At 46.8% G+C, this 23,168-nt stretch overlaps 1 protein-coding gene across 3 annotated transcripts in view; it reads left to right on the forward strand.

Moving 5' to 3' along the window:
- The window catches only part of CACNA2D2 (calcium voltage-gated channel auxiliary subunit alpha2delta 2), a 233,036-nt gene that overhangs the window by 20,845 nt on the left and 189,023 nt on the right, over positions 1-23,168 (forward strand). The window contains exon 1 of one of the 3 annotated variants that reach the window (XM_061458297.1): positions 6,678-6,999. The exons of 1 other annotated variant lie outside the window; for it this stretch is intronic. In XM_061458297.1, coding sequence (XP_061314281.1) covers positions 6,875-6,999 — 125 coding nt within the window. In that variant the 5' untranslated portion in view covers positions 6,678-6,874. Of the gene's footprint in view, positions 1-6,677; positions 7,000-23,168 lie in introns of those variants that run through there. One more of the 3 variants, XM_061458298.1, reaches the window with a different exon arrangement.

The raw sequence follows: 23,168 nt of genomic DNA on the forward strand, positions 1-23,168 counted from the left end.
TTTGTTTACCCTACAATTGAAACCTAATTAAAATGTTGTTTGGGGGGGAAATTTGGAAACACATGGATGAAGTTTAAATAATTGCCAGTCACATGTTTAGTTCCAGAGCAAAGGGCTTTCTTTTCTAATGTTCTGCTTTATTCTGTCTCCCAGCTACGCTGCAGCATGTTCTTTGCTGGTTACAAACTGTAACGTACAATGATGGGCATTACTATTCATAGAGCTGAAGATTGTAAAGGACGATGAGGTGATCTAATGTGACCTCCTGCTTAGCAAAGACCAAGCATTTCATCCAGTTACCCCTGTACTGAGTCCAGTAACCTGGTGTTTGGATTGTCCAGAGAGACATCTGCTCTTGATGTGAAGAATTCAAAAAGCAAATAAATCCTGGGCAGCCCTTGCAGTCCTTAATCATCCTTACAGTTAGAAACGCCTCAATTCTGTACTTTGTTTGTGATTTGAATTGTCTGGCTTTAAAACTCCAGCCATTGGTTTTCTTATAATGTCTTTTTCCACTAGATTCAGGAGGCCTTTAAAAACTCCTGTGTTCTCATGATAAAGGTATTTATATGATCTAATCAAATCTCCTTTAGGTCTTCTTCTGAATTTAGTAATAAGAAAAATCTATTTATTTTGGAGAAGTCACAGAGCCAAGGCCCTGAGGAACTGACAGTTTTTAGGGCTCCGTTTTCAGGAATCTGGAGTTCTGTCTTCTCTGTCACAGACTTCTGGCCTGTCCATGGGCATGTTGCTCAGCTACTTTGTTTCTTTGGTGCTCACCTTACAGGATGGGGTACCATGAGTATATATATTCCTCCACAGAGTATGTATGTTAGCAACTGTAAAGCGCTGGGGGAGCAGTACCAGTTGCTGTGCTGAGCACAGTAGAAGCACTTAACAGGAAGGCAATCTTAAATCATTGCCCAGCTAAAGGGAAAAACCCATCTCTGTGTTAGATGTGGGTCAAGGTTGAGTATCTCTCGTACTGAACTCTGAAACAAGTGCTGATTACTGGTGTGAAGTAACCGTGTTTTAAATTAAAGCAATAGTGAGGCATGGCTACATTAGGTAACTAAGTGCAATGCTGCGTGACTTGATATGATGCTGACCTCAGCTGTTTCTTCCTCACATTGCGCAGAACTGTGGTCTGAATCCCAAAGATAAATGCTTCAATGGCAGATGGCTTGGGCTTGAGCTAAACTGACTGACTGAATGCTCCCATATTACTATTTTTTTGCCAGATCAGATCTGTGCTTTGAGTACAGGTACAGATAAAAGCTGGAGGAAAATACTGTCTCCAGCTGTGCCAGCTGCCTCCAAAGCAGTCGTGGGACTATACCAGATTTTGCACAGTGGCCCATCAACCCTTTGACAGTGAGGCTAGGTCTTTACAGAACTGTAAACGTTTACAGTCCTGGATAAGGCTTCACATCCCTGTACTGAAAGCAAACAAAATACTAAAATTAAGTCAACAGGCACATCCCAATTACCCTTCCCAAAGCAGGCTTCCAGTTATGTCCACAGCCTCTGTATGTGTGAATATCACCCAAAAAGAGCTTGAGACTTGCCAGTTTGAGATGGAGTGCATGTACTTTGTAGACTGTCTAGAATATATATACTGTATATATATACATATATATATGTAGTACAAAATGACAGTGTTGAAGGAATCCATTCCAGTTGTGGACTCAGATCAGGCCTTTGCCTTGATATGACATCAGTTTGGGCAAAGAATCTGTGTGCCTTGAAACATCCACTCTGTGGGCTCTGTAATGTAAGGCCAGCACGGGCTCGGAAACATGCAGGTAAGTGCCTCTTGGAGACAGATGGGAAATGATTCTGGAATAGCTTTTGTCTCGTCCCTGTTGCTGCTTCTCTTTCCCATCCATGGTGGTATCCTCAGGACACCTTTTTGCTCTTACTTGCAGGTTTTTATTTGCTCTGCTCAAAAACTCTGCAAATATCTGTGATGCTGTTTCCTTTCTCCTTGGGCTCTTAGAGCAATGTGGCTTTCCATGGTAAGTACGACAGTTACTTCATATGTTTTATCAACTTTAAGTGCATTCTTTTCTTCTCTTTCTGAAACAATAATGTCTGACACCAAGCAACCCTATACATCATTAGCTGAGTAGCTCAGGTTGAAAAACCTGAGTAAGAGCAAACCTTAAGTTGGGATGTGGATTAGCTGTTATCATTTGCTCATTCTTAATTACCTCTTCCCCTTATTTGTCTCCCTTTAATGGTGTCAACAACATTTTCTAACCTCTCAATCAACAACTGATTTGTCAAGGCTCTTTTCTCCAGTAACAGACACATGTTTTCTCCAGTAACAGACACATGTTTAGCCATGGGGGGCAAAAGTGCTCTACCAATTATGCAAGTGTGGACCTGGACTATTTCCATGAAAGTGCTTCAGGTTTAAAGTGATGTATTTGTTCTGCTGAACAAATGTACTAAGTGTACATGTACCAAGCCAGCTCCTTGTGCCAATCTGCCTCAAGTTGAAGCCTGTGCCCCAGGACACAGACTCGCTTTCAGAAATACATAAGCAGCAGCATTTCACTGTAAAGTGCTAAGAGAGGGCAAGAAGTAGCCTACTACCTAATTCCTCTCAGTCACTTGGTCTGCACAGAGGGGATGTGCTTTCTGAGGACAATGTGGGTGACTGTCGCTTCTCACCAGTGTACTGTGTGACAGCAGAAGCAGGGGAAGGCTGGACTTGGTTCACCTGAAGAAGCAAGAAAAGAAACATGTCCATGCTATTATTGACTGCCAAGGCTCACATTTTCCCTGTGAAACAATCAGTCTAGGGAGAATTAAACCCACACCTTCTTTAGCATTCACCTGCATTTGCAAATAAATCAGCCATAAGAACAACTCAGACAGCTGCCTCCTACATGGCTTCTCCACTAAAAGACGTGGGAGAACAACAGTGGTGCTGCCTGTTTTGCTGCAGCCCTGTCAGCAAAGATACAGTTACAGGTATCATGCTGAATTTCACAGTGTCCTGTATAGATTATGGTGCTTTCAGTGTGACTTTAGGTGGATTCAAACTTGCTCTGAGAACCTACATTGACATGTTACAAGCCACTGTGGAGGCTGTGGCTTGAACTCTGTGTTCAAGCCCATGTTTCTGTGCCTTGGTGGTGGGTGCTTGCTGCTGCAGGTTAGTCTTTCAAACAGGCCAGTGTAACAGCACCTGCTGCAGAAAATGTGAAGGATGCTGTATGTAGCAATGTTGTCTTTCCTGTCATTCTCAGCAGAGTACCAGGTAGAAGGTGACTCCACTGATTTCCTTCCTTCCCTTTTAGGGCAGCACTGATTTTGAAAAATTTTGGCATAAGGTCTTGTAATACATAGTTTTATGCAGGCTCTGGATGCTACTTTACTATGCACAGCTTGTTGGAGCATTTTAATAGTAAAAGAAGCCCCCTGATAAATGTGTATACATTCATGTCATGAGAAATGAGCTTTGGTGAGGTGACAGGGTTAATCTAGCAGCACGTAAGTGTGAATCCACACTTTTCCCTGCCATGTATCTTGGCTAATTTAATGATTTTGCCCCTTTACATTTAAGACTGTTTCCAACTGGTTTGCTACAACCCAACCTACCTATGTATGCATTGCAGGAAGTATGGATACACATACCACATAGTCATTGTAGAATTATAAAATGGTTTGGGTTGGAAGGGGCTTTGCCATGGGCAGGGACACCTTCCCTTAGACCAGGTTGCACAAAGCCCTGTCCAGTCTGTCCTTGCACATTGCCAGGGATGGGGCAGCCACAGCTTCTCTGGGCAAGCTGTGCCAGGGCCTTGCCACCCTCACAGGGAAGAACTTTTGCTGAATGTCTAATACAAATCTCCCCTCTGTCAGGTTAAAGCCATTCCCCCTTATCCTGTTCCTACAGACCCTTGTTAAAAGCCCCTGTCCAGCTTTCTTGTAGCCCCTTTAGGCACTGGAAGCTACTCTAAGGTCTCCCCAGAGCCTTCTCTTCTCCAGGCTGAACAAGCCCAGCCCTCTCAGCCTGTCTCCATAACAGAGGTGCTTCCAGCCCTCGGAGTATATCTGTAGGCTCCTGGACACACTCCAACTGGTCCACATCCCTCTTGTGCTGGGGGCTCCAGAGCTGAGCACAGTCAAAAGCATTTAAAATAACAAAACCAGCTGCACAACACTAAACCAAAATGTTCATCTCAGCAGTACAGGATTGTCCTTTATAATATCAGGGACATAGCAGGCAGGGGTTTACTGTTAACAAACCTCAGCAACATCATTTGAAAGTAATTACTTAACATCCAGAGGTCTGCTCCTACTACAGTACTACAGACTACAAGATCAAATTTTGCTCTCGAGGATATTGATACCTGGATTAAAACAAAACAGTTGTTAAGGATTTTGGAGAGCCACATCTCAAAGAAATAAATCACCCACACTGTTATGAACACGTCAGGACACTGTGCCTGTGCTGGCGAGTTGCTCTGTACACGTGCACAGTTCAAGGAGGACAGGCTGGAGCATCCAGCGTTGGGGCTGCTGCATACATGTGATGCATTTGCAATTGTACAGCAGCCAGCTGTTGGATGCCAGGCGATTGGGAAGGCATTTGATAGCTGTGACAATGCACAGTTGTGTCCCTGGGCTTTTCTTACAGGACAGAGGATCAGAGTGGGATTTTTCTGCATTATGCATATTATAAAGGATATCTGGCAATCATAATGTTGCCTCCTAGACCCTGGGTATCATGTTAGAATAGAAACCCGAAATCTGGACCCTGTGGGCCCATATCTTGAGTTAAATTTTATGTGTTAGACAGATGCTAATCCATGTCCTCTGGGAATGAAAGTATGGATGTAACAGACAACAGAATTTGTCTTTGAAGAGTTTGGAAAGCCAAAGTCTACACAATGAAGAGTGTTTACTATCTGCTGCTGACTGCCAACAGTGGACAAGCTGTTTATCCCATTGTTGTCTTGTTTCCTGTGTATACACTAGAGATTATCCACTTGCTACTGCTGAAACACATGTGGGGGTTGTAAACTGGAAACTTGTGTATGACAGGTCAGTAACTGTAATTTTGACTGTTTTTGAGCCCATGTAAACCTGGCTCAAACTGTGTGTGTCTGGTACAGTTCAAATACAGGATGAAACATCATGTCCTGGAGAGCGTGCAAATAAGTCATAGTTTGCACATGGTTCAGGAGCTAGAGAGGGAAAACCGACATATTTTATTCAAGTAGTGAGTTACTGTCATGTCCATCTATGGTGAACATGTCAGGTTGGTGTCTGACGTTTCTGCAAGTCTGATTTTCTGGATTTGAGTGTGGTTTTACTGCTGATGTCCAATGTGAATTGTTCCTCTGCCTCCTTAAGAAAAGAATTGTCTCTGTGGACCAGCTTGAGCTGGAGCTGATGCATCAAATCCTCATTGTTCCGATTTGTGTATTGGTGATCCTCACTGCATGAAATCTGCGGTGCCTGGATGTGACCACATGACTTTAGACAGGGCTTTTAGATATGGGGAATCTGAGTCTGGGCCTGTGTCAGTCCAAAGTGTTTCTATTTCCCACCAGAAAAAAAAAAAGGATGGAGGCAATTCCATCCACCGGTAGAAAAAAAAACCCTCCTGCAAACCAGGTCATGGAGTGCATCAGAGAAGTGACCTCTGCCCATCAAAATCCTCCCTTCCCAAGCCTGAAGGCTTTTAAACCTGCAGATTTTTTAAATCCACACTGCCCAGGGCTCTTGTACTGCTGCTGTGCCTTACTGGTTTAGGGAGCAGGGCCAAAGCACCTTTGCTGATGTATAAAGGCTGATGTATGGTTCATGAGGCTCTTCCTCAAGAGCTCTGTGCAGACACTGGCCGTTCTGTCAGTATGACACCTTTCTGGAGTTAAAGAGGGCGCTAGCTACAAACGGTCCGTGATTGTCCAGGTTTAGGCTATCTAGGGAGATAAGAGCATGTGGTCAGTGTTCCTGCCTCTTGCCTTTGCCAGCTGGCACCGTGACTTGCTAGTGGCCTGTTTCAATGGAGCTCAGCTACTCGGGTTTGGATTTGGAGAAGATGAAATTCCAGGCAGCTTTCCGGAAGAGAGTGTTGCAAAGTCCAGCTCTTGAGAAGTCTGGCTCAGAAACCGTGCGGGGTTTGGGCTATGTTTATCAATTGTTTATTTGAGTTTTTAGCCTGTCCTCTCTCACTGTGCTCATTAAGCTCCCCAGGTCACAGTGTGCTTTACAGGAAACAGCCAGCGCTGCTGCTGTTATTAGTTAAGGTAACTGGGGATTCCCATACATTCATCTGTCTCTGGGAAGTGGCCCTAAGGAAAAACGCGGTACGCGGAGAGCAGGGCAGCGACCGATCCGCAGGGATAACACCCGCGGGAACCTGGGAAGGAGCCAGCGAGGTCAAGCGCGGGTGGGGAAGGCAGGGACCCACCCGAGAGGCGCCTACGTTTGCCCCGCCGGGGGGGACAGGGCACAGACCGGTGGGGGGGACACTGGGGATGGAGCCCCGGCCCCGTGCCCGCCCGCACCTCCCCGGCCGGGGCCGGGACCGGCGGAGCGGAGCGCATGCGCGGCGGGGCCGGAGCGGCGCGGGGGACCGGAGGGAGGGAGGCGGGCGGGGAGGAGGCAGGGCCGGGCCGGGCTGGCGGCTGCCCGCCTATTTGAGGGAAAGTAGCGGTTCGCGGGCGCTCAGTGCCGGCCGTCGCGCAGAGGCAGCGAGCGGGTGAGCGGCCGGCGGTCGGTGCCCGCAGCCGGCCCGGCGCTGCCCCCTCTGCCGAGGACTTGCCGCGCTCGCCGCACGAGTGGCGGCGGGGGGAGCCGCCCCGCGGGGCCGCCTCTGCCCCTTCCCCGCCGCGCCGTTAATGGAAACATGGCGATGGCGGCTCCGACCGGCAGCGCGGCGCCCGTCGCCCCGGCCCTCTGCGGCCACCTGGCCCTGCTGCTGCTCCTCGCCGTCCCTGCCGCTCACGGCTACAGCTTCCCCCAGCAGCACACGTAAGTGCCGGGACCCCCCGCCCCGCGGCTCGGCTCGGCTCGGCCCGGCGCGGTGGCACATCGCGGGGCCGCCCCGGGGCCTGCCGGCGCCGGGCGGGGGAGCGGCAGTGGCGGGGCCGCGGCGGGCGCTGCCGGTGCTCGCGGCCGGCGCGATGCTGTGCCGGGCCGGGCCGTGCTGGATGCGGTCTGGCGCGGGGGTCTCCTCCCGCTCCCTGCCGGTCGCCGGAGCGGCGGGGCGAGGAACGGACTTAAAGTTGCTGGAAAGCACAAACTTCCCCGGCGGGTGCCGGTGTGCAGGCGGCGATCGAAGCGTTAACGTGGCGAGAGCGGGGCAAGGCGAAAAAGCACTCGCATCCCCACCTGCTCGGTTCAAGCACACAATATGGTATCCACAGCCGGCCGTACCCACCGGAGTTTGAGCGTAAACTAATCATAGATAGGTAGTTCCACAGGCTGTCCGAGCCGGCGGTGCTTCTCCCTCCCTCTGGACCGGCAGAAATTGGCTATGATCTATTAAAAGTCAGAAAGCAGCTCATATGGGTGAGGGGGTGGGGGACTGGAGAGCCGCTGCAGGAAGGATATAAATAGATTTTCTTTTGGAAGAAAGCGAGTGTTTTGGAAGTTAATGTTTGGGAATATTTGCTAACACGTTCGGCTCTCTTGCATACCGTGATAACCCTGAAGCCCTCTCCCTCTCTACGCATCCATGCAGAACCTTGCCGAGATGTGTTTTAAGAGGCTGTCCTCCCCGTTATGAAATGCTGAGGTTTGTTGACACAAAACTGAAAACAAAAATCCAGACGGTTCAAAGTAAAGGCTGCCACCGTGTCCTTACAGCCTGCGGTTCTGAAGGTGGGGGAAAGCTTTCAATGACATAGAGTTAATAATAGCAGTGTTGCCCTTAACTTTGGGCTGCCCCAGTGGATGTGCAGTGCTTTATGTCGCAATTTTCTTGTCATTTTCGATTTGCTTAAGGATAGAAATCCGGTTTTTATATATATGTCATAGGAAGTCTTTTTGAAAGCCTCTTCGATTCATGTCTTTGATCTCCAAGTACGTTTTTACAGGCATGTAGTCAGGCCTTCTGAAAAGAAGGCTTATCGGCAGAAGAACCAGTGTTGTTTATTGGGAGAGCTGTAGCTTAGCATATGAATATCTGGCTTCACCGGAGGCACGGCTGTTTGCGCTCCCTGTTTGATCAGAAACGCTGCCCATTCAGATACATTCTCTATGGATTCTTGTGGTTCGTGCATCTCTATTTCTGAATATCTTTGACTTCTGGGCTCCCTTTCCTTGCTCATGTAAATACAGAAATCCTTCAGAATAAGACCCTGAGAAATGTCTACCTACAGGGGGAGGAGAGGAAAAGGAACGTGCCAGTTTTCCTCCAAGAACCACAGCCTGATGGCCTGATCCAGCGCTGCTCTCACATGAATAATCTTTACTTCATGAGCATCCTTGTAGAAGCAAAGGGGATTATGGATGCGGTGAAGCACAGATAAAGTTTGTGGGATGATTTTGGTATTTCAGCAGCTTTTCAGGGGCTGTAAGTTGTTGCTTTCTTCTTTTAAATTCAGAATGCAGAATCATGTTATAGAATGAATCTCTTGTCAGTACCAGTTTATAAGTCAGAGCTATGTTTTCTTTCTAACTGCAGAAAGTTTTCTAAGAAGGTTCCTATACCAGGAGAGACATACTTGAGAGGCACGTAATGTGTCAGTAATGCAGTGGCCTTCCCTCACCTAGACTGATCATTATCTGTGTTGTTTCAATCAGCTGTGCCAGGATTTTAGCCAAAGCACTTTTATTCAGATAATTTGGTGGAGTTTGCTAGGATAGAGTTTTGTTTGCTCTGTGCTCTTCCCAGAGTGGGTCTGATCCTGCACTGAGGGAGCAGGAGGAGTAAAAACTAAACCTGCTGCCAGAGATTCATAATTCCTTACAGACATCAAGGTACGGTCCTGAAAAGGCCACTAATTCTGTGTGTGCCTCTGGTGGGAAGTAACGCTGTCTTGACTGCATCCGGAGAACAGGCACAAAAGGGATGCAAGACCTCGGCCTGACCTAGTGTCCTCTGCTCATTTCATTCCCCTTATGAGCTGTTTTGTGAACCCAGAGAAGAGAAGAGTCGGGAATGGCTGTTTGATGGGATGCACAGTTGCTGGGCAGTTGGCTGGGTTAACGCAGCAGCGTGTGGGCTGAAATGCCGTGCGAGTCTGCCCGAAGGCTGTTGTGATGCTTTCTCGGGAAGGGAATATTTAATGGGAGTACAGTGGTGCCTGGCACCAAGGCTTGAACAGCACTCCTGGACTGACTGTTCCCCCGGATAGTAACCTGTGTGCACCCTTCTTGTTTTTAAAGAGCCTGGATATAACTTAAATCTCTTTGGAAGGTTTGCTGGTTGGAAGCTGAGTGGAGCTGATGAGATGGGCTGCTAAATTCTTCCCATTACAAGCCAATTTTCTCCTACTTTGGACAATACACCCTTGTGCATGATTCAGAGCATTGATTAGAAACCTTGTTTGGAGGTTTTCTCTGTAAATCACTTAAGTCATCTGTCACTAAAGGACTCAAAAATGAGGCTGCTTTTTTAAGCAGCCCCAGAACTGTTTCCTTCTGACAGGCAGCAGACTGAACGATTAAGATATTTTTCCTAAGGGGGGGAAGAAGGAAATAAAGAGCAATTTATTTGAATTGTTTTATTTTTGGTTACAATTGTATTAAGTATCAACAGAGGTTCTGTGGGTTGATTCTTGGTTCTGTCCCTGATAAATTGCTCATGTTCCACATTATCTCTCTCCCGGGTAGCATGGTTTTAATCATCTTATGCTGAGCTAAGGAAGGCTCAGCTCAGCCAGTTGTCCAAAGGGGAATTTCTCATTGAGATTTAAAAAGCAAAATTCCAGATTGGAACAAACCCATTGGGGTGGGCTTGTTGGGTGATGCCCACTGACTGACAAGGCTCCTTTTAGGAGTGATCACGTACCAGAACATGCATCTGTGTGGTCAATGGGATTAATAGCTGTGGAAAGGAAGGCTGCTGGGTGCAGTTAATTTTTCTTTAAATGAAGTCCACAGAGGGATTCCTGTGGCAGCCCAGTAGCATCCTCTGCTTTAATTTTGGAGAGATTTGGTGTTGAATGATTGAAAGCCTGGTCAGTCAGGGGAGTCCTGCACCTGTATTGCTGTCGCCTCCCGTTAGTGGGGATTGTGTGCATGTGAGCGCTGGAGAATGGGGCTGCCTGTACAGCTGCCTGGGAGCAGAACAAACCCCCTCCTCACTGTGCAGGAAGGCTTTTTGTCACTTGGGCTTGAAAGAAAATTACCATCTGCTAGGGGGTGGTGAGCCATTTGCTTCTTGTGAAGAAGCAGGTGTGTGCAGTATGCTGCGTGGCACTGGGGAATCTTGACTCCACCACTGCTCTGCAGGGCAGCTCTGACCCACCAGGCAGAGCAGAGAGGGATGTCTCGGGGGAAGACACCAGCCTGGGGACCAGGGTCCCGTCCTGCCTCTCTGACATGAGATTTAGCTGTTGTCAGGTGCAGGCAGCAGTTTTGGGCAGCAAGCTGGAGATGATACCAGTGTGCCTGTTGGATAGTGGGCAGTGAAGGCTCCTGCTGAGAGCAATAAGGCCTAATAGGTGCCCATCACCACTGGAAAGTGGGCTTGAGGCTGCTTCTACCAAATTAATTGCTTCTTTGTAGCAGGTTGATTTGTATTTGTGTCATTTCACCCCAAATGAGTTTAATGATGCTTGTAGTGACGGCACATCTGGGCTAGCAGGACTTGAAATAAATAACTCTATTAGGACTGGAAGCTTTAGGGTTTGCGAGATGCCAGGTACAGGAAGCCCCTTCTCTTGTTCTACTGCTCAGCTGCCCTGCAGTCAAAAAATCTCTTCCAGTTATGGGTTTGATGCTTGGGAAGGGAACTTATCTGGAAAGAAGCAGCAAAGAAGTGGGCATATGGCCCTGGCTTCTGCTACACTCAGCAGACCAGAGAGACAGCTCCCTGGGAGGGTCATTTACCCTGTGAGTGACTGAGATAACATCACTCCATCCCTGGGAGGGCTGAGCAACCGCCATGAGGACTTGTACCCAGTGGAGGCACAAACAGCCAGTGTCCTTGTAACAGCCCCACGCGAGCTGTGCATCAGTGGCAGAATCCACTTTGGGGTGTGTGGGAGCACCCTGAACTGCCCAGAGATAAAAGGACAGCCCCAGGGAGAAGAGCAGAAGGTTTTTAAAAGCCATTTGCAGTATTTCTCTGGCATTTAAAGAAATTTTCTCCATTCCTTCTACCGTTCTTCAATGCTTCCTGCTCAGGTCTCACTCACATGGGGAAAGGGCAGGCATTACAGAGCAGGGCATTGCACCACTTTCTTGCCTGTCTTTGTGACACTTCAACACCATATCCTGCCTTCAGTGATCCCCTTGAAGACTGTGGTTTCAGGAGCTTGAATTTTTCAACTGCATACATCGAAAAATTGTTAATTCAAGTTCTCTTGGGAGAGCACGTGAGTTCCCACAAATCAGTAAGGCACCTGCATGTAGACCTGAGGGTAGAAATGGGCTTGTGCTTGATGTTTGACAGGCATCGTTCAGAAGCTTCATTGTAAAGCAGCTTTCTGTGTGTTGTATGCACGTGTGCAACAGCCCCTTAAAAGCTGAATGTGGTTATGCAGGGGCTAAATGGAAACCTGAACATTTATCCTTGAACGAGCTTCCTGGTGGTTGGCTTCAAAAGCCATCAGAAAGGCTCTTGAGGGTTTAAGTGCTGGGGCATCTGCACACTGCAACGTTGTGCATGTGCACAAACCGTACAATTTAGACAATGCTTTTTTCAGCCAACGAAATACTCATGTGGGATGAAATAAAAGAAGAAGTCATTACCAAGCAAAATACTGGAGTGGAATATTCAGCAAGAAAGGAGAGTATCTGACTCTTTCGATATTTACTTTTCCAGGAGCCTCTTGAAAGCAAAATGTGTTTTGTTAGCAGAGTTCTTTTTTCCTTTCCAGGGTGCTGGTAGTACTTTGTTGCTTTTGAGCTCTTCCTGTAACCCAGGCTTCATCCTCACGTTTATTATTGCTGGCTCGCATGGAGAATGCGGTTGTACAAGCTGTTGTTACTGGAGAGTTGGCTTGTATCAACAACCTATTTGTGTGTGTTTCTTTAGGCTGAATCATTTGATCTGTTGGAGAATGTAACTTTTGACAGTTGTCTTATGACTCTTCTGGTTCTGTCTCAGCTGTTATCTTTTGCTTATAAATGTAGTAAGAAATAAAAGGTGTTTGCAGAGTCCCAGACTGGTTTGGGTTGGAAGGGACCTTGAAGCTCATCCAGTTCCAACCCCAGCCATGGGCAGGGACACCTTCCACTAGAGCAGGTTGCTCCAAGCCCCTGGGTCCAGCCTGGCCTTGAGCACTGCCAGGGATGGGATGTTTGCACAGACCAAAGGAATTAATTCTTCTGCTGTAAATTGTTTCTCACATTGACTTGATGCATGAGCAATTGGCATATCCAACCAGATCAGTTTGCGCCAGTGAAAGGGCTGCATGGGCAGGAGACATCAGGATCTGAATGCAGACAAGCCAGACAAACGTTGCATGGTCTGTGGGTTCTGTATCTATTCATTAACTGTGCAAGGTCATTGTTCTTGCCTGTGGTTAGAGCTCCTTGGAAGCTGCTCCATTCTAGTGGGGACAGTGCAGGAGCTGTGTAGAGCACATCCTCTCCTGAGAGCATGTGAGACTGACTGCCTTTCAGGAGACCCAGGATAGGGCCTTCCCCCATCACTTCTATTGAGGCTGAGGGCTCCAGAGGAGATAATTGCTGATAGTAATCAGATTGGGTGCTAAATAGGGATATAAGGCATTTAATGCAATAGCTCTGATGATGATAAAGCCTTGGCTGCAGCTGCCAAGGCAGAAGTAGTGTTTGCATCTCTCTAATGAGGCAGGTGCCTTTGTGCAGTACCACCACTGGAGTGTGTGGAGTTAAACCCAAGAAGTACAGGGTGCAACATGAGTTTTAGCTCTGGTATGTGTAAAAGATCCTGGAAGTTCTTGAATGAAGGAGATCTTTAGTAAGAATGAAAATGGAGATCTTTATGAAATGAAATGGAATGGAGATCTTTAATAAGAATGTCTCCTGCCCCCCACTTCCTCCTCCCAGCCATGATCCTCCTTGCATTGTCCACAGAGTGGGAATGGAGCTGCTCTTTCCATGGACCAGGATGGAGCTACTTTTGCACCAGTGGGTTTCTATTACGACTCCACTGAAGCCCTGGGCAGAATTTGGATTTCCTTGTGTTCTGCTGGTGCCAAAGCTGTTGTGCTACCCGGTCCTACACTGACACTTGGGGAGTTCATGAATCAATATGGGTTGTGCTTATGTGAGTATGTGCATCAGGATGATAGAAAACCTGGAGTGATGGATTACAAAAGGCACGTTCATTTACCTGACAGAGGTTGTCTACCTTGAATTATTTATGAAGCTTCACAGCACGCTAGTAAATTTTGTAAAAGCAATGGAGTCCTGGTAATGTGAACCTCTTCACTGCAGCTTCTGTAGTAGAGTTTTGCTGGGAGGGTTCGGGAGGTGGGGGATGGAGGAGGAGGAAGAAATCTGCAGCAAGTGGAGGGATAGAGAGACTGCTGTTTTCATGTGCAAATGACGAGGTGTGCAGAGCAATGAAGTGCGAGTTAGATCATGCTGTGCATTGGAGCAAAAATCTGTGTAATGTTAGAAAGCAACTTATGCTCCAGGGAAGGCGGGGGGGAAGATGGGGGGTACAGACACAAGAACAGAGATATGTGAACATCGTGTGCCGAAAGTCCTGGCAGCTGCCCATGTGTAGGAATGGTATTTGCAGGGGTAGTTTTGTTAAAGTATATACTCACTTTGGTGAGGTTTTCTCATCCAAGTTGCACTAAGTGAAGGATCAAGCCCGAGTTCCCTGGCCTGTCTGTGTGACACTCGGTGATGGGAAGGCTTGCAAGTGTGCAGAGCCCATGGCTGTGGACCAGAGGCATTTGCTTGGGATATAACCTGGAAGATGTGTGTCTCACAAGAGCATTAAGTCAGTGTTATCCAAAAGGGAGAGCAAGGGCAGTAGGAGACTCGCCTCGTTTCCTGTAGGAACACCCTTTCACAGCTAAGATCAGCGATGTGGCAGGCACAGTGCAGGTTCACGGTGTAGCTGCCACTGCATACCTGATCTGTGGATAAATGGAGCCTTCCTCGAGCTTTCAGGCTCCAAAGCCTCTTAGTCTTCCAAGCACAAAGAAAGTTACTGCTTAAACTGTTAAATTGGTGGAAAGAATTGGGAAAGAGTGTTGTATCCATCTCCATTGAAGTGACAAATGAGGATATGATTCTTCTTACAAATACTAATGCCTTTCAACTCACAACAGAGCTGTGTCCTGAAACTTTTCTCTTGTCACCAGCTGCCAGCCTGGTTTGCTGTCAGGCTTCTTTTCTTCTCCAGTGGGCACTTAATATTCTGTAGCCCAGAAGAATCCCATCTCTGAAGTCTGAGTTTACATTCATTCTTCAAATAAGAAAGCAAACCAAGGGGCAGATTTCTAAATATTTTTCAGAGCTGACCTTGTATAAGCCACTTATGCTTCAAAAATGTATAATGCTCTCACCAATTCAATTTCTGTTGAATCAGAGATACACTTGTATTTGAATTCTCATCTCTATTAAATTTCATGTAATAATATCTCTTTATTGTGGCCAGTGAATACTTTCTCTACAGTGTGGCACAGGGAGGGTCGTGAATGCAGTGCTTTGTTTGCATTCCTAACGGATGCTGGGTTTCACAGACAGATTTTTGGCAGCTGTAACATGGACACCAAAATAGAGACAGACTTAAGCAGAGCGAAGCGCCTAATATTCAACTCTATCAGGTGTTGAAGATTGAGTCAGATTCTGAGCTGTGAGTGGTTGAACATCCTTTTATTGCTCCATAACAAACTCAGTAGACCCAGGAGGAGCCAAAGTACCATTTCCTCATGTCTGAGGTAGGCTTATAAATTAGAGGTCTCTACTCAGTGTTCACTGTAGTGTCACATCCTTGGCATCGAGGCTGGGGCAAGTATTGTGTGGGCTTATGTGCTTCCAGGACCTCTGTAGGGGGAGGGATGCCCATTGCCTAGGTGAAAGTAAACCTTCTGCAGCAGCGTGTCATGAATACCAGGAGAAAAAAGGGTGGGAGAAACTGTGTTTAATTATTCAAGACCTGCAAACTGAAAAGGGTTTCAGGACAGTGAGGCAGGTAAGCTTTGCAGCTTCAGGGACACTCTGCTTTCCCCTCCTCTCTGCTGCTCTGGGAAGAAAGTTAGATTACACAGACATGGAGAAAAACCCCCGTATTTTTCTCTTTACCAGCTCTTAGGGTTTTATTTATTCTGGTTTTGTTTGCATGAAGTTTTGTTGATCAGTGACCCAACCGATCGGTATTTTCCCTCCTGCAGAATGACGGCACTTCCAAGAGCACAGCCCAAAAGAGCATCAGCCCAAAGCAGTTACTCTCTATGCACAAGGATGCTTTGGTGCCCCTCCTTGGCTGCACGCTGGGGAACTGCTTGTGACTGAGCCATTCTTCCTGGCACTGGGTTTGCTGCGCTGCAGAACTTGCTGTTGGCAGTCTTGCTGTGCTCTGCTACAGTTATGTTGGGTTTAAAAGCTGAGAAATGTCAAAAAATTATTCAAGATACTGGGCTAAATTCATCCCCGATGTAATGATGGGATTATGTTTTAGGGCTCTTGTCTTTTGACTTTTAAATGTGGTGGTGGTTGTAGTTGTTTCTGATGTGATTTTTATTGTGAGATGGAGAAATGCAACGCATCTAACACATCTACTATTTGCTCGTGCTTCAGTCCCAGTTTCTAAATGAACCCATTTAGCACCTGCCTGCCTCTTTGGCCGGGCAGCAAAAATGTGTGGGCACTTCTGACATCAGTACTGCCTTTTTACCCATCATCTTAAGGCTAAATTGAACCTTTCTGTGTCACTTGCTCCTTGCTTGTTTATTTGTTTTGATCTAGTCTTTAGAGAAAAATCTAACTGTATTTCACTCCTACTGCTTGCTGGGCCTTGTGAGAAGTGGCTCCTTCCGCAGGGGAACCTCGTACCTTCAACTTCCCCCTGCTTCCCTTTGCTCTCTGGGGATGGAGCAGCCAGGAATGGAAGGGCTGACATCTTGGCATGATGCCTCACTTCATAGTGGTGGCTGCTGAGCTACCTCATGCCATTTCCCCCTCCCACAGCCCTGTCCTGACAGCATTGCTCGTGCTGTGTTGCCTCCAACAGGCACGGTGTTACCAAACTGGAGGTGAGGCTGTGTCCTGAGGCTGGCACCCTGCGTGGAGCACTGCCTGTGACAATGCTGGTGTGTGTGAATCTTCTTTTCCTGCCTTTCTTCTCTTGACACTGCTCCAAGTGGAGCTTTGTGCTGAAAGCATCACTGGCTTGTGCAGTTTATGAATGTGATTATGTGTGCTGAAAGCAGCCTTTTTTATTTTAGAAAGGCCACTCAATAAATGTCATTTATTTGGTGACTGTTAGGCAGCTGAGTGCATGGCTGCCTTCTCATGGGGAGGTGACAGCCAGACCCCATCCTGTTCTCTGGAGTCACAGCTGGCTGGTGGAAGAGTGGGTTTGCCACTTGCCAGGAAGAAAGATGTGGTGTTTTGTTGGTAGCTTGCATAATAGTCAACTTTCTTTCATAGTTAAATCTACTTATTGCTGTGTTTGTGCATTTCAGTTATTATTAGATCCTACAAGATAGCATGAGGTTCTTGTATGCCAAGTTTCTTCCAGAGAAAACCAAGCAGCTGCAAGAAATGAAGGGTTTAGTAAACGGTACCTGTCCTTCTTATGGAGGAACAGCAGAGTGATTGCAGTGTGCTGAGCTGAAAAGGGACCTGCTGCGGGTGAGATGTTCCAGCTGGGATCACAAGTAATGTCTATACCTGCAGTTTCTCTGCTTAACAATGTGTGCCCCTTGTTGGGTGAAGGATTCATGTGCTTTGGGCCTGGGTGGAACTGGTGCTGAGAGTGCTGTTCCACACTGTACCAGAGCAGCCGACCAGCAGTACTGGCTGAACTGCAGCTTGTTGAAACCTCCTGAAGTTTGTGCAGCTCATTGCACTGAAGTCCAGATGCCAGGACTATTCCAAGTATATGCTATTTTTTTGCCTAATTTTTCATGTGAAATTAACTTTGTTTCTTTGCTTGGCTACCATATTTATTACAATGTTATTTCTCATTTTTTTCCCCTACTGCAATGTTACCTTCTAACAGTTCCTGAGTAGTGGAGTGCTTGCGTTACTGGCAGTGATGTATAGTTAATCCTGAATGCAGATAGCTATGAGGAATCCGGGCAGCTTTCAGCCCATCATGGTATACTTGTGAGGGAGAAAATTAGCTTGGAACTCATTGTCTGTTAAAATTGCTCCTGTGTTAATCTTGCTGTGATACCGCAGCTTCTGGCAGTATGTAGGTTAGCAAGATGCTTGTGGCTGAGAATGAGGGCAGGTTCTCACTTTGGAAGAGTCTCAGCAAAGACCTTGTCTTACACCTTTGCTCTGAGGAGATTTAGGCTGAGGAATCTGGCCCATTTTCCCATTGCCAGGCCTGTCTTCCAGGAGTTCTCTTATCCCCAGTTGATCTCCTGGCCTACTTTCTGTCCACTAAATGTTAAAAGGTGGCCAACCTGTCTTTCTTGCCTAGCATCAGGAGCAAAGCTGGTATGCCTCAGGCTTGTTCCCTGGAGAGAAAAGTAATTCTTTCATGGTGCCCTCGGGATTGTTCCTCTCCCCAACCCTTCCCACTGCAGGATGAACATCTTGTCCTGTTCTCCATCTTCCACTCTTACAATGGTTTTTCAGATGCGCTTTGTGGTAGCACTTGCACTTCCCCATTGCTCATTTTGCTGATGAAACTAAGGCTTTGGAGACTCCAATATGTCAGTGGTGGTGCAGGAAATGCAACTCAGATCATGTAATTCCTCCTCCTCTGGTCCTCCAAATGAATTCATGCTCTTCCTTTTGGGATGAATCTTTCTTTTGCTACTTACTAACAAGACATGAGATTCAGCTGCAAGAACAGAAATATGGCCAGGAGGATTTGGACTCCAGGGACAGCATCTGTCCCTTTCTTTGGCATTGGGAGAGTGGGAACTGCCCTTGTGGATGAAAAGCTCCCCTGAAGGACAGACACTATTCTCTGGCAAATGCCTGGGCATTGAAGCTTGGCAGTACTGTTCCCTGCACAGTTAGGCAGAGGGCAAGAGGGCTTCCTGCTGAGTTCTTGGGGTGACAGCACTGGCAAGTTAAATGGATCCCTTCTGCTGCAATGTGAGGCCTACACTGGCTGCTTGTGCTGTGGAAGTTGCAGTTAGGCACCTTTCCCAAGAAATGCTCCCTTTAAAATTGCATTTTCATGCTGACGATGCACTCGGGATTGGTTCTGTTGTGCTTATTGCCTCCTTGTGGCAGGCGCTCACCGGTGGGACTGTCACTGAGGGAGCTGGAGGGCAGTAGTTCCTGACCATCCCATGTACATTTATCCCCTCGGATGGTACCTGAGACATCATCTGAACATTTCCCACTCCGTGTGTGTGTCTCGGAGAGAAATTCTGAAGGCCATTAAACTGGGTAATTTACATGCTTCTTGAGCCTGTGCCTAGAGAAATATATTTCACAGGTAATTTCAAATCTCTTGGCGTGTGGAAGAAGTCATTATTCTAAATAGAAAGGGGCTGGTGATGTCATGGGCCCCATTGAGAGGACCACATTAGACACTGGGATTTTTCTCTCTCTCACAGGCATTCTATTCACAGGGCTTTCAGATGTCAGATGCTTTTCGTTTTAATGTTGATACTCATTTAGAAAAGTAGAAGAGAGAATTATCTTCTAATCTTAGATTTCAGTTACATATGAGCATACTGGTATAGCCATAGATGTGTGGGTTTCCTCCTTTGGTGTTCAAGAGCTGTCTCCCAAGGGCAAACCTCAAGCTTAGCATCAGGAGGCTGAGTTGTAGTTCTGACTCTGCTCCCAAAAGTCTGTCTGGATTTGAGACTACAGCTTCACCTTTGTAGCTCCGTTCTCTCCTCCTGAAAAATACAGCAGATATTTTTGTCAGAAATATTAGGATTTGACAGTTTAATGTTGATCAGTCTCTTCAAAACGATGTTTGATGAGCTGTTGTGCTGTCTGTGATTTAATTGTGATGCTGCAGTGGTGACTGTGGTAACTGTGACAGCAGAAGCAAGGTTGTGGGCTCGCTGCTGGCTAAACAGCTTGAGGGGTATGGTGAGGGACACATTTGTGCTTGGGCTCCAGAAGAGTTTCTTGGTGACCCTTCCCTTCTCAAAGGGCAGACAGCTTGTTGCAGTGATATTTTCTTGCAGCAAGGGGAACTCCCAAGGTGCTTGGCACAGCATCCTTGTTCCTAAAGGTGCTTCAGCACAGCATCCTCCTTCCATGGGGTCCTCTAGGACAGGAGGTACACCTTTCTGGTGTGAAAAGCTAGCTGGTGATGGGGAAACTGAGCATCTGAGCATGTATAGCAAATCCTGCAGTACCTTCTGAGTATTTCCAGTGTGGCTCAGCCATCTCCATTTCAGTAGGCTTATATCCTTTTCAAAGGAAAGGTGATGTGTATATGCTTTTTCCTTGTGTAGGGAGAAGTGTTTGTCCCAGCTGAATGGGAAGAAGGAGAGGGTAGGTGATCTCTGCAAGCTGACAGTTTCATCCCTGTTGCTGTAGTGCTCCAGGTGACATGGCAGCACTGGGACAAAACCAAACTGGGATTTGTGGTTCCACTATCCCTGCTTCAGAGCAGGTCTGTATGCCACCTTCCAACAGGAGAGGTTTTGCAGACAGCTTTTAGATGTGTATCACCAAGTAGTGAGGTAATGGCGTAAAATGCAGTAAACTAATACTTATTTTTTTAATGGTCTCCACTCCCACCCCTTTTTTTCTTTCATTGCTGAAAGGGGCTAATACTATGAAGAGCTTCTGCAAATGAAGGCAACTGTATGTGAAATAACAGGGGTCTGGGTGTTTGGCTGGGGAGAGATGCAATGAGTGAGCACTGTTAAGTGCTTTATAATAACAATGATTACCACCCTCTCTTAGGAGCCAGGAATCTTTCAAGCAGGGGAATGGTGGGGAGAGGGGTTGTTTGAGAAGAAGGGATTTAAGTAGATAGACATCTAGAGACAGTGACACCCAGAAAGCTCCTTAGGAATGTTGCAAATGATGCTATGAGAGGCTACTCCAAAACCCCCAGGAGACTAAGATTATCATGATTAGAGGCTGAAGAATAATGGCAATAGATGCCCCTAAATAGCTCTTGTAGCAGGGGGTCTTTGTGGCAGAGGTTAATGATATCTTTTCTTGGTAAGGAGAGAAGTTGTAGAAACAAATTCAGCAGAGGTCTGATTAGGCAGTAGTCCTCTATCACTCCTTACTATGGTTTGTGTTTCAGCGATCAGATCAATGGCGTGTTTCTGACCAGCTGAAACGTGCAGTGGGAAGGGTGGGTGCTGAAAGCAGTCCTGTAGCTAGTAAGAATTTCAGTGTGCCATTTCCAGCTTGGCCATGTTTGTGTTTTGCTCAGCTCTCCTTATAGCATGGCTCTTCCTGCATAGCAGCGTGGCTGGGTGGAGTACCTTGTGTGAACAGGAGCACGTTGGGAAGCTCGCTCACATCAGGGGCTCTAGTCAATCCTTATTTCCTGGTTGCCACTGTGGCATAATATCTCTCCCTCGCCCTTAAAACAGCACACTAGAGAAATGAGAGATGAGTACAGTGTATGTATTCAAAACTCCTTTCCAGCCATCAGGGTATGGTGTTCCTTTATCATGCTTTGTCCCGTATCTTGATCAGACTCTTTGCACAATGCCTAAGCAAGGGGAACAGCTTTGCTTTGTCCAGGATCTTACTGTTTGCATAGCCAGGAGGTGCTTTGTTATGAGCTATGCTGAAGTCTTGCAGGAGCCTGCATCAGCTTGGATAGTCCTGCTGTTGCTCAGCAATGATACAGGAGCACGGGGCAACTCATAGCATTTAATCCCAAAGCTGTTTGCCTATGATTTAGATGACAGTTTACTGGTGGCTTGATACAGAAACACTGCCTGGGATGTTGTCTTCCAGCCATCCAGCCTGGTGCATTTGAGTGACAACTTCACTATTTCTCCAGGCTGTGCAGAAAGCTCTCCCATCTCCAACCAGAAGTGCAGGTCCTGCGAGGTTGTGGCTATTTTGTCTTCTGGGGTGTTTCAGCCTTCCATCTGGTGATGAGGATTTACTGGAATGAACAAGAAGATGCAGCAAACTATCCTGCTTCTTTCTGGCTCCCAAGAGAGTCATGAATTATACAAAGAATAAACAAATAACCTGATATGTCTGTCATTATATCATAAAGGTCTTTAATAATTCATGCAGCTTGCAAAATCCTTAGTAAGACCTACCCTCCGTAACCTAATCTTTGCCTTGGGGGATGGGATCTCTTCAGCCTCTGCTCAGATTGCATCTGTAAAACAGAAGGAATTGGTGAGGAGGAAGGTTTTATCATAACACTTCACCTGTAGAATGTGAAGTGACATGCAAGAGTTATCAGCCATTGGGGTCTCGAGGGGTGCTGCAAATGACAGGTGGCTGCACTGGGCGAGATTTATGCAGGTAGTGTACTTCATAAAACTGACACCTATTCACTTATTTATTAAGTCATTGTGTTTCAAGTCCAGATTTGTGACAGGCTTTGAGACCAGAAGGCCAGTTCTAATCCTGCGCGATGAGAGTGCAAATGTGGTGGAACCCATGGGCTTCTCTCGCTCCTGATGTGCATCAGCAAGTGTGCCACAGAAATCTAGTTTTAAGATGTAAAATTAGAGCATGGCTTTCAGAAAGCAGGGAAGCTAAGGCATGAGGTTAGTTGTTTTGGGTAGCACATTGCTGGTATCACCCATACAACTCCAGTAGTGGTAGCCATTGCCTTTGGCTTATTTTGGTTGTGTTATGGTCCTGAAGTTGCTTCCTGGTGCTTCTGCCACCATCACACGAGAGGTCAAAGTACATGACCAAGCCATTAAAGTTCCTACTCGCAGGACCATCCCCATAGCAGCAGGAGCAGTCAATCTGGATCTCCAGACATAAATTCAATAACTAATTTATTCTTGTTGTAAGGAGACCAAATTCAGCTTTGCTTATACTGTTGGGAAGTGGCTCGATTTGACTCCCCGCGTGGCTGAGGGCTTCTTGCTGAACTTCTTCTGTCTCCTAGTTGAAAATAGCAAACTAGTGTACCATCTCGAGGTGCCCGTCTGCTTTCACTTACAGAAGTCTGAGTTGGTGGCAGTGTGCTGAGATCAGATTTACACCTTAAGACTGTGAAGATTAATTCTTGCATGTTTTCAGTGTATTTGGAGATCCTCATATGAAAGTTCTGCCAAATAACACTCTTAACGTCTAAGTATCCATCACAGGAGGGCCGCATCATTGAGTCATGGCCTGAAGATGAACTCAAGGCTGATAAGGATGCAAGGAACTCAGTGATGGGGTTCATGGCTGGAAGTGCCTTTTGGGGAAGTGCTGTCCTGTGCCCTGCAGAAGAGACTTGCTGTGGTTGCTTTGCCATTTGTTCTTTTCATCGCTGTATCAATGCGAGGCGTCGGCACATGTTTGATCAGGAGAATGGGATGCCTGCATGGGGGCCTGTCGCAGCACTGCCGGGCAAATGTACCAACTAAACACATTGAGTGACTTCTCCTTCCTCTTTCTGTTGGCAAATCATCCACCAACAGATTGCAATTTTCCTCAAGCCTACTCTTAGGCTTTAAATTATTCACTGATTTATCCTTTGGCCTCCAGCTCCTTTGCATATCTAATACTCCAGATCAGCTTTTTGTAAAGTTTGAAATGCAAGATATTTTGATTTGACACGTCGCTCTCCAAGAACAGTTATTGTGGCTTTTTGTCATACTGGGAGGGCATTTCAAGTGGGGTCCTGCAGGGATCTGCCCTGGGCCTACTTTTATTCAGTGGTTTCATTAATAAGTTAGGCAATGGAATGGGAAATGCGCTTATAAAACTTGCAGGCGACACTGAGCCAGGATGGGTTGGATGTGCTTTGGAAGGCATGGTCA

Source organism: Pezoporus flaviventris, unplaced genomic scaffold (genome assembly GCF_033815535.1).
Source record: "Pezoporus flaviventris isolate CSIRO_AGI_PZ_B2104156 unplaced genomic scaffold, CSIRO_AGI_Pfla_v1 ptg000026l, whole genome shotgun sequence".
Lineage (NCBI taxonomy): Eukaryota > Metazoa > Chordata > Aves > Psittaciformes > Psittacidae > Pezoporus > Pezoporus flaviventris.